Genomic DNA, 12,361 nt, shown 5'->3' with positions numbered 1-12,361 from the left:
GCCTATCATTAGGTACATACTTAACTATACTGTACACTATTTTACATCACAAACCAAAGAACAAGGCTTATGTAAACAGTAAGCAACATAATTGACAACGCTCTTCCCGAATGTCATCTAAAGTATGTAACATTGCTGCAGAGGAGGACAGCTCTGTATCCATGGCTCGAAAGGTTCTTGTTTTACATCACTTTCTCCTTTTTATACGACCCCCACAGCTGACATTTTATTTAATCATGGTCCATTCACATGGTCCGTTCATTCTGCCAATCAGCAATAACCAGCCAATACCACAACAGTGCCAGTCTTTGCTAATGCATAGATCTGAGCCGCTTCTTCTTGTTTTTAGCTGTTAGGAGTGGGACCCGGTGTGGTCATCTGCTGCAATAGCCCATCCTTGACAAGGACAAACAAGTTGTGTGTTCCGAGATGCCTTTCTGCCAACCACTGTTGTACTACTCTGTTATTTGCCCATTTGTGGCCCACGTCTTAGCTTGCACAATTCTTTCCTCTCTCATCAGCGATCTGTTATCACACAGAGGACTGAGGACGGGATGTTTTTTGTTTGTCACACCATTCTCTGTAAACCTTAGAAAATGTCGTGCGTGAAAAGCCCAGGAAGCCAGGCGTTTCTGAGATACTGGCCCCTGCGCACCTGGCACATAGTTCATACCACGCTCAAATTCACTTAGGTCACTCGTTTTGCCCATTCCAACGTTCAATCGAACAGTAACTGAATGCCTCGATGCCTGTCTGCCTGCTTTATATAGCAAGCTAAGGCCACGTGTCAGTCTGTAGGAGCTAATCATTTTCATGAACTGGGTGGTGTACCTAATAAACTAGCCACTGAGTGCATATAAGACAATATATGATGGGTATGATGCAAAAATACTTGTTTAATGTTGTAATTGTGTTGGTAACCGGTTTATAATATCAATAAGGTATCAATATAGCTAAGGGCTTTATCCAGGCATGACGTAAATCAAAGCCATGTGCCTAAGTACAGCTCTTAGCCATGGTCAATAAATAACACCCCCTTTGGGTCTTATTACTTCATTATATCCTATACAGTAGGTGTGTTTGTTTCACCGTATGTACGGTGTCTATATTGGTGTCTGTGTGTCTCTGTATGTCTGTGCTCCTGTGTGAACACTAGGTGTCTCTCTGTGAGCAAATGTGTGTGTGTGTGCGTATGTGTATGTCCATACAAAATTAACCCATGCTACGTGTACACGGGCCAATGTAAAGACGCACATTCATTATTTGTCTGTCTGTGTGTGTGTGTGTGTGTGTGTGTGTTCGTGCGTGCGTGCGCGTGTGTGTGTGTGTGTATCAGGAAGGCTCAGGCCCAGTAACAATGGATCCCAAAGCAAAGTGCTGACAGTGAAGTAGGTGTGGCCGACCCCCTAGCCCCGAAGGTGTGTATATATACCCACACACACACCTCCCTGGCAGAGCGCTTAGTGGAACCCTGCGAAACACACAGCTTACGTTTTAGGTAGGTCTGCTGGCAGATGGCTTCATGTTTATCTAATAGATTTAATTTACTCCTATGTTTGGATAGATCTGATCTAATGGGCCTTGGCACATAGCTTTATGTTTATCAAATAGTGATGAACCACAAAGTTATTTGATTGGAGATTCTCCATTGAGCATGTTTTTTTTAAGACGTAAGGCTTGATCTGGGTCCCGGAAACCGGACCATAGATTTCTATTTGTCTGTGTGATAGAGCTTCGCAGGGCTTTAAGAAGAGGGGACTATAAAATAATGTTTCCCAAATGATGGGTCTGGAACCAGTGGTGACTGGGAGTTGTTAGACTGTTAGTAGCAGGATACATTTTTGTTTTATCTTGTTTGGAGGATTAGAATACTATTATTTGAAAGGCTTCAGTTTAGGTGGAATGGTATAGAATAATCTGAGAACCATTGAGGCTATGATGACCGGGAGCTTCAGTGCAGTGGTATGACTGGTCATCATGCATAGATCACTCTGTTTGTTTAAAAGAGCTTACCAGGGCTTTGGTAGAGCAGCAGATTAACAGGGAGAGCCTGGTGTATAGAGATGGTCAGGCGTCCTGCACACGTCAGTCTGAGGCTTTACCTAAAGGTTCATTGAACTGTGTTATTCTGTAGCTACTGGTCAGGGGACCAAAGGCTATGGGCCATTCACTGGGAGCTTCGAGGCAGGGTGGGATTTCTTGGTGTAGGCATAAAAAAATGTTTTGGTCAAGAATTAACTGAATTATTTATATGTTCAGTTAATATCTCCCTCTGTATCCCTCTCTCCTATCTCTCTCCATTTCAGCACTGAGACAGAAGGACATAATGGCTCTGACCAACCCAATGAACCCTGTGAACCCCATGCCCATGGGCCCATGGAAGATCACAGTGTACGACCAGGAGTACTTCCAGGGAAAGCGTATGGAGTTCACTGCCTGCTGCCAGAACATAATGGAGTGTGGCATGGAGAACATCCGCTCCCTGAAGGTCGAGTGTGGAGCGTAAGTAGTCCCAGAACTTTTCCCAAAACATGGAAGACTTAGGGGAGGTTTTCCAGCAGGCTAACATGAGCCAATGTCAGCCATTATTGCACTGGGCACTGACTAATCTTTCTCTCGCTCCTTAGTTATCTCTTCTGTAATTTATCTCTTTCTTTCTCTCTCCCTACCTTCCTTTCTTTCTCCCTACATCGCCCTCTCTGTCATTACATCTCTCTCCATCACTATTTCACTCTTTCCTTCTCCCTTTCTCTCCCTCCAACATTCCTTCCCTGTATCCCTCCTTTTGCCTCCCTCTAGCTGGGTTGGGTATGAGCACTCCAGTTTCTGTGGCCAGCAGTTTGTCCTGGAGAAGGGAGACTACCCCCGTTTTGAGGCCTACAGCGGCAGCAACTCCTACCGCATCGAGAGGATGATCTCGTTCAGACCCATCTGCTCCGCTGTGAGCCCTTAAATGCATCCAATATGGCACCTTATTCCCTATATACTGCACTACTTTTGATCTAGGGCTAGTGCTCTGGTCAAAAGTAGTAGCCTATATACGGAACCTTACAGCATACAATGCTATCCCATCCCACATTATCATGGATCATCACATTATTATCATTATCTACAATGCATCAAATCACATTGCATTACCTTTACTATAACAACTCAAGACAACATAACATTCTATGACATTATCATGCAAAGGTTACCAGATTACTTACATTGCATAATATTGTATAACCTTATGATACATTCAATTATCAATAACAATACATGAAATACTATAATAATGTAAACTGCTGCTTAATATGTCTCTCTCTTCATCTCTTCTCTCTCTCTCTCTCTCTCTCTCTCTCTCTCTCTCTCTCTCCCCCTCTCTCTCTCTCTCTCTCTCTCTCTCTCAGAGCCACAAGGAGTCCCGTATGACCATCTATGAAAAGGAGAACATGATTGGTCGCCAGTTTGAGATGTGTGATGACTACCCCTCCCTGCAGGCCATGGGCTGGTTCAACAACGAGGTTGGATCCATGCACATCCAGAGCGGAGCGTAAGTACTAATGCCATGACAGGGACACTGCCACGTCACGCTAAATATACTACCACTGCTATTTCTGCTATAACTACAAGTGCACAATTGCAGCTGAACCATCTACTCACTCAGCTTTAACTACAACTGAAATAATACTACCACTCTACTACTACTTGTACTACTACTACTAGTACACTACTGACACCGACCAATCTCTACTGCTAATAATGACTGTTACTTCTACTACTACTACTACTACTACTACTACTAGTACACTACTGACACAGACCAATCTCTACTGCTAATAATGACTGTTACTTCTACTACTACTACTACTACTACTACTACTACTACTACTACTACTACTAGTAGTAGTACACTACTGACACAGACCAATCTCTACTGCTAATAATGACTGTTACTTCTACTACTACTACTACTACTACTACTAGTACACTACTGACACAGACCAATCTCTACTGCTAATAATGACTGTTACTTCTACTACTACTACTACTACTACTACTACTACTACTACTACTAGTAGTAGTACACTACTGACACAGACCAATCTCTACTGCTAATAATGACTGTTACTTCTACTACTACTACTACTACTACTACTAGTACACTACTGACACAGACCAATCTCTACTGCTAATAATGACTGTTACTTCTACTACTACTACTACTACTACTACTAGTACACTACTGACACAGACCAATCTCTACTGCTAATAATGACTGTTACTTCTACTACTACTACTACTACTATTAGTAGTACACTACTGACACAGACCAATCTCTACTACCAGTAATGACTGTTACTTCTACTACACTACAACAACTACAACACTACTACTACAACACTACTACAACAACACTACAACAACTAGTACAACTAACTAGAACAACTAACACTATTACTAATACTACTACACTACTACTACTACTACTACTACTACACTAATACTACTACTACTTCTACACTAATACTACTAAAACACCACAAGCTCTTTTTTTACTGCTACACTACTACTACTACTACTACTTCAACTACAACACTAGTACTACTGACTACACTACTATTACTACTACTACACTGATACCAATAGTACGGCTACTACTACTGCACTACTACTAGTACTGCTACTACTACTACTACCGACTACACTCCTATTACTACTACTACACTAATATCATTACTACCACTACTACTACTGCACTACTACTACACTAATACCAATACTACTACAACTACTGCACTACTACTACTACTACTACTACACTAATACCAATACTACCACTAGTACTACTACTACTATTACTACTACTACACTAATACCACTACTACCACTACTGCACTACTACACTAATACCAATACTACCACTACCACTACTACTACACTAATACCAATACTACTACCACTACTACTACTACTACTACTACTACCACCACCACTTCTGCACTACTACTAATACAACAATAATACCAATACCACTACTACTAATACAACACCAATACCAATACTACCACTACTACTACTACTACTAATACTACTACTACTACTACTACTACAACCACCACCACTTCTGCACTACTACTAATACAACACTAATACCAATACCACTACTACTACTACTAATACAACACTAATACCAATACTACCACTACCACTACCACTACTACTACACTAATACCGATATTACTACCACTACTACTACTACTAGTACTACTACTACTACTACTACTAATACAACACTAATACCAATACCACTACTACTTCTACTGGACTACTACAGCTGGCCAACCTTTATCATTTCAAACCTGAAGCTGCCATTCCAATAATACACTACACTGTAATCATTTTCACACGTTTATTGCCTGCAATACTCTGTCCTATTGCCTAAGTTGATTCTCATCCTAATTCCCATGGCACACTCTGACTTACCTCACAGTAACAGTGTATCTGATAGACCTGTTCTCTTCTCTCCCTCTAGCTTCGTGTGCTACCAGTTCCCCGGCTACCGTGGCCACCAGTACATCATGGAGTGTGACTGCCACGGAGGAGAGTACAAGTGTTACCGTGAGTTTGGCTCCCACGCCCAGACCCCTCAGATCCAGTCTATCAGGAGGATTCAGCACTGAGCAGGAAACACCTTCTTCATCCCTCCTCCTCTTCTTCTACTTCCTACTCCTCCTCCCTCTCTTCTCTCCCCTCTCCTACTACTCCGCCTTATACTCTGCCTCCTCTCCCTCGCCCATCCCGGTTCCGCTGGTCCAGCTAGTCCAGGCAGGATTGCGGGCCGGGCCTCAGGTGCTTACCGGCGACGTCAAATGTTCACGGTGCTTATTTTTTAAACCATCATGAAAAACAAAGGAAGAACGAATTGAAAGACAGGGAATTACAGAGATGAGAGAAAGAGTAATGAATCCTCAACACCTCCCAGAGGCTGGACGCCAAACTTTTTTGCTCCTCTTTGTCCACGACATCATCATTATCATCAGCTTCTTCTTCATCATCATCATCATCATCATCATCATCACCACTATTGCCTGTCACTGTAGTTGTGATGGTAAACATTGTATGAGACTGATGAATAAAGAGAACAAGCAAAAGAAAGAGAGAATAACAAGACAATGACTGGCTTGTAGTTGTGTAACTGTGTTTGTTTGTCCCGCACTTCCCACCCACACACACAGCGATATGGGGGAAAGAGGGTGGATACAGATGAGGCTTGACATGGGAATATAGTACCCTGATAAACAGAGTTTATAGACCATACGGCCAAGCACTTATTAATTAACCTGCTTTAGGGTAACTGGGGGGGGGGGGTAACTGCGCAGGTGCAAGTGAGAAAGGACTCACTTGCCGGGAAGGAAACCCTGTTCTCTTGGGTTGGGGAAACATTGCATCGAGGACACCGTGTGGAGTGGCAGAGAGCCAAACTCTGCTGTTTCGGTATAGCATGCAATTATAGCTGAGAGTATTGCTGTTTGGACAGTGCCCGAAGAAATGTGTGTGCATTTACGTACGGACAGAGTATTGAGCACTTACTGTAGGGCTGAAGAGTACCGCTATATGTAACATAGCTTGGCTTATGCTGAAGATGTGTGAGTGCAGGTTTCGGTCAGTAGAAGCTGCTGAGGGGATGGTTAGTCATACTAATGGCTGGAATGGCATCACGTATTTGATACCATTCCACTAATTCAGCTCCAGCCATTATGAATTTGGGTGCCACCAACCTCCTGTTGATTGGGCAGGTTACTTTCTAAATGTAATCCGTTACAGTTACTAGTTACCTGTCCAAAATTGTCATCAGTAACGTCACATTTGAATTACCCAAACTCAGTAATGTCATCTAATTACTTTCAGATTACTTTCCCCTTAACTTCTTGGATATAGGGGGCGCTCTTTTAATTTATGGATTAAAAAACGTGCCCGTTTTAAGCGCAATATTTTGTCACGAAAAGATGCTCGACTATGCATATAATTGACAGCTTTGGAAAGAAAACACTCTGACGTTTCCAAAACTGCAAAGATTTTAGTGCCACAGAACTCATGCTACAGGCGAAACCAAGATGAAACTTCAAACAGGAAATGAGCAGAATTTTTGAGGCTCTGTTTTCCATTGTCTCCTTATATGGCTGTGAATGCGCCAGGACTGAGCATGCCCTTTCTGTCGTTTCTCCAAGGTGTCTGCAGCATTGTGACGTATTTGTAGGCATATCATTGGAAGATTGGCCATAAGAGACTACATTTACCAGGGGTCCACCCGGTGTCCTCTGTCTAAATTGGTGCGTAATCTACAAGCTGCACGCAGTCATCCAGTAATTGAGAGGAGAGAGGAGGCTTCCACGAACGATATATCATGAAGAGATATGTGAAAAACACCTTGAGGATTGATTCTAAACAACGTTTACCATGTTTCAGTCGATATTATGGAGTTAATTTGGAAAAAAGTTCGGCGTTTTGATGACTGAATTTTCGTTTTTTTTTGGTAGCCAAATGTGACGCACCAAACGGAGCGATTTCTCCTAAACAAATAATCTTTCAGGAAAAACTGAGCATTTGCTATCTAACTGAGAGTCTCCTCATTGAAAACATCCGAAGTTCTTCAAAGGTAAAGGAACCCCGATCTCATTCAGCAATACCTCTTCCGTCTCTTTGTCCTGGAAGTGACTGGGATGAGGACCCTCTCGTCCGACTCATTAAAGAGACATTCTTCATCCAGTTCAAGGTGAGTAATCGCTGTTCTGATGTCTAGAAGCTCGTCATAAGAGACGGTAGCGGCAACATTATGTACAAAAAAAGTTACCAATAAAATAGCACAGTTAGTTAAGAGCCCATAAAACAGCAGCCATCCCCTCTGGCGCCATCTTCATGATGTGACAATGGTGGTAACGGTTTGGATAAGCATTTGTTTGAAGAGTTAGACAATTAGTTTTAGAACGGTAGTTCCTGCTCATGACCAACTTGTGAGTCAAAAACTCATATATAAGATCATAGCATGCATATAGAGTTTGATGGCCTCCAGGGGAAGGTAAGGTCTTATAAGTCAAAAGTTGGATGGTCCAAACTTGACAGTGTTAACCACCTTCACCCATTTCTGCAATGGCAATTTGGAGTCCAAAATTATGCAGAGATGATTTAAGTTAGACACAAGTTTCAGTTTCTCCCCATTGACAAGAACAGCTCGTTGGGAAGAGTCAATGGTTTTCTTTGAGAAGTACATACATGTTTTAGAAGTAGGGGGGACATAACTGTTTATTTTTTACATCCAGTCAGATAAACACTCCAAATAGGCTACCCCTGCCACTCGGAGGCATCCACATGGTCCTAAAGCACACTGCTGACTCGTTTTGTATCATATTCCAATGATGAAATTGGGGGGGGGCAAAATGCAATGTCGGAATATTGGGGAGACATGCCTGTCCGTGTGACACATGGACAGACAGTGACAAATCCAATATCACCTGCATCTAGCTAACCTAGGGTGTAATCATTAGTCCAACAGATGTAAACAAAAGCTTTTTTTGGACAAATTCACTCCAGAGAACACGTTTCCAGTGCTCCAGAGTCCAATGGCAGCGACCTTTACACCACTCCAGATGACGTTTGGCATTGCGCATGGTGCCCTTAGGCTTGGGTGCGGCTGCTTGGCCATGGAAACTAATTTCAAGAAGCTCCCGACTAATAGTTATTGTGCTGACATTGCTTCCAGAGGCAGTTTGGAACTCTGTAGTGAGTATTGCAACCAAGGACAAATGATTTTTGAAGCTACGCGCTTCAACACTCGGCAGTCCCATTCTATATGCTTCTGTGGCCTACCACTTTGCGGCTGAGCTGTTGTTGCTCCTAGACGTTTCCACTTCACAAAAACAGCACTCATATTTGACCGGAGCAGCTCTAGCAGAACAGCAATTTGATGAACTGACTTGTTGGGAAGGTGGCCTCCTATGATGATGCCACATTGAAAGTCACTGAGCACTTCAGTAAGGCCATTCTACTGCCAGTGTTGGCTAGATTGCATGGCTGTGTGCTCGATTTTATACACCTGTCAGCAACGGGTGTGGCTGAAATAGCCAAATCCACTCATTTGAAGGGGTGTCCACATACAGTACCAGTCACAACACAACTGATTGGCTCAAACACATTAAGAAGGAAAGAAATGCCACAAATGTACTTTTAACAAGGCACACCTTGAAATGCATTCCAGGTGACTACCTCATGAATCTGGTTGAGAGAATGCCAAGAGTGTTCTAAGCTGTCATCAAGACAAAGGGTGGCTACTTTGATTAGTCTCAAATATAAAATACATTTAGATTTGTTTAACACTTTTTTGGTTACTACATGATTCAATATGTGCTATTTTCATAGTTTTGATGTCTTCGCCATTAGAAAATAGTAAATATAAAGAAAAACCCTGCAATGAGTCCAAACTTTTGACTGGTGCTGTGCTTTTGTATATATAGTGTACCTACACTCCTTCTCTCCCTTTCCCGTGAGCTATGGGCCATGGTCTCTTTGTCTGTCTCTTTCTCTGTTTGATCATGCTTCAAATAAGGCCTTGTAATGCTTTGCAACTTAAGCTGTATGCCTTGTATATGAATCCATTCATTTTAAAATGCAATTAAATACACTTGTATTTAGAATTCCATTCTCAGACATGTTTTGATTGCCTATTACTGTAACTCAGCTATAGTGTTCTTGCAAATGGCTAAATCATCTTTATAGAGACAGAACTATTTTAATGGAATAATTACTCAGTCATTATGAGTCGTATGTGAGGTATTTACCGTATTTACCGTATACACTGAGTATACAAAACATTAAGAACACTTGCTCTTTCCATGACATAGGAATAACCATCAAAAATCCAGGTGTAAGCTATGATCTCTTATTGATGTCACTTGTTAAATCCACTTCAACTGATGTAGATGAAGGGGAGGAGACAGGTTAAAGAATTATTTGTAAGCCTTGAGACAATTTAGACATGGATTGGGTATGTGTACCATTCAAAGGGTGAAAGGGCAAGACAAAAAAAACACCTTGTAGAGTCCATGCCACGACAAATTAAGTCTGTTCTGGGGGGAAAAAGAGGGGACCATTCAATATTAGGAAGGTGTTCCTAATGTTTGGTGCACTCAGTATATACTGTACATGTCAAATATTACTGCCCATTACACAAATAAATGTATGCATATTTCGGTTAGGAAAGTCATAAAAAAACATGATACAAGGAAATGTATATCAAAAGAACAGAATAGCATGTTTTGAGTTGTAGTTCTCTGCAATACCAATTAAATGAACTTGTTCCTATAACAGAAGTCACAGGCCCTGCCCTACCACAGTCAACACACATTATTTTACAGTAAGAATATAATGGAATATCCCAAATGGCTATTGCTGATTGTTACCAGTAGCCTACTCACATGAGGAATGCACGGAGCCATGGTTATTCTAGGAAAACATTACATTTTGAAACAGAGACCATTCACACAATTTGTACAGTGGTTTGACAAAAATGGGTTAATTCGAAATCTTGGAATCAACACTTCTTCTGGATCCATGGACTTCCGATGGACATGGTCTCTGATCACAGTGCAGGTGCATTTATACGGAGACTTGATTACACACAGGTGGATTGTATTTATCATCATTAGTCATTTAGGTCAACATTGGATCATTCAGAGATCCTCACTGAACTTCTGGAGAGTTTGCTGCACTGAAAGTAAAGGGGCTGAATAATTTTGCACGCCCAATTTTTCAGTTTTTGATTTGTTAAAAAAGTTTGAAATATCCAATAAATGTCGTTCCACTTCATGATTGTGTCCCACTTGTTGTTGATTCTTCACAAAAAAATACAGTTTTATATCTTTGTTTGAAGCCTGAAATGTGGCAAAAGGTTGCAAAGTTCAAGGGGGCCGAATACTTTCGCAAGGCACTGTATGACAAATCTGAATGCAAACGTTTGGTCAGGTTGAACATCTCAAAGTTGGTTTGGCTTTGATAGTTTAAACGGTGTAGGAGGAGAAAAAAGCCCACATTTAAAAAAATGCCACCATGTAAGTCTATTGTCACACCTTGATCTGTTTCACCTGTCTGGTGTCCACCCCCCTCCAGGTGTCGCTCATCTTCCCCATTATGCCCAGTGTATTTATACCTGTGTTCTCTGTTGCCAGTTTGTTTTGTTTCGTAAAGACTACCAGCGGTTTGTCCCATGCGCCTGTCTTTCTCTAGTTCCGGTTTTCTAGTTTTCCTGGTCACACCACCCTGGATTAGTGACCTCTGCCTGCCCTGACTCTGAGTCTGCCTGCCTTTCTGTACCTTTCAGACTCTGCTCTGGATTACTGACCTCTGCCTGCCCTTGACCTGTCATTTGCCTGCACCCCTGTTTTTGTTACTTCGAACTGTCTGCATCTGGGTATTCTCCTGAGCCTTGACACCTTGACCATTGCAATGCATTGGTATCCCATTTAAATATTATTGTAGTACAAAATGTATAGATGCTTTCTCAAGAAACCTCATTTGGGGCAGTCTGCACATTTAGAAGTTGGTTTCATGTTAATAGCTTACGTCGTTTAAGCGCTATAGCGAGCGGAGTCAGTCAAATAATAATAACTAATAATAAGAAAATGATAATAAGAAAATGTGATGTGCATCATAGCTTGTGAAGGACTGATGGATAGGACAGCCTGAACATGTGAAAGTTGGTTTGGTGTCTCTAGTTTAGGTTCAAGAGTTACTGTTGAATGGTTGTTTTATTCAAATGTATGCAATTGTATAAACTTATAGTTGATCAAAGGTTTGAAAGAATTTGAAGTTAGGATAGGCTGATAATGTGAACATGTGTTTGGTGCATTTTAAAATGTGCAGCTTTGTCACACAACACAAAGCCACAGATGCCTCATGTTTTAAGGTAGTGTGCAATATGCATGTTGACTGCAGGAATGTCAGAGTGAGCTGTTGCCAGAGAACTTAATGTTAATTTCTCTACCATAAGCTGTCTCCAATGTTAGAGAAATTGGCGGTACGTCCAACCGGCCTCACAACCATATGTAACCACGCCAGCCCAGGACCACCACATCCGGTTTCTCCACATGCGGGAGTGGAAAAGTTACTGTTGGTGAGTTATTTTATGCAAATGTTTTTAAGAATTGGAGGTTAGACTATGCTGAAAATGTGACAGTTGGTTCAGTGTCTCTAGCTTGACCAATTCAAGAGTTATTTTTTATGCAAATGTGTGCACATTTGCGAAGATAATCTATCCACTTGACAGGTGTGGCATAACAACCCTCGGATGAAACCTCTCTCCTGGATGAAGCAAGTGATCGATCAC

The 12,361-nt window shown here is 41.7% G+C and overlaps 1 protein-coding gene across 1 annotated transcript; it reads left to right on the top strand.

The window, feature by feature from the left end:
• The first annotated feature begins 1,431 nt into the window (after nucleotides 1-1,431).
• Nucleotides 1,432-6,162, top strand: LOC109865085 (beta-crystallin A1-like). The gene is made up of 5 exons (XM_020453214.2): nucleotides 1,432-1,498; nucleotides 2,307-2,502; nucleotides 2,800-2,941; nucleotides 3,393-3,535; nucleotides 5,519-6,162. Exons 2-5 carry the CDS (start codon nucleotides 2,327-2,329, stop codon nucleotides 5,664-5,666), a joined length of 609 nt encoding a protein of 202 aa, XP_020308803.1. The 5' UTR covers nucleotides 1,432-1,498; nucleotides 2,307-2,326; the 3' UTR covers nucleotides 5,667-6,162.
• The last annotated feature ends 6,199 nt before the right edge of the window (nucleotides 6,163-12,361 follow it).

The sequence above is a fragment of the Oncorhynchus kisutch genome, linkage group LG19 (genome assembly GCF_002021735.2).
Source record: "Oncorhynchus kisutch isolate 150728-3 linkage group LG19, Okis_V2, whole genome shotgun sequence".
In the NCBI taxonomy this organism is placed as follows: Eukaryota; Metazoa; Chordata; class Actinopteri; order Salmoniformes; family Salmonidae; genus Oncorhynchus; species Oncorhynchus kisutch.
Note: the sequence above shows the minus strand (reverse complement) of the source record. Positions and strands in the feature narration are given on the sequence as shown.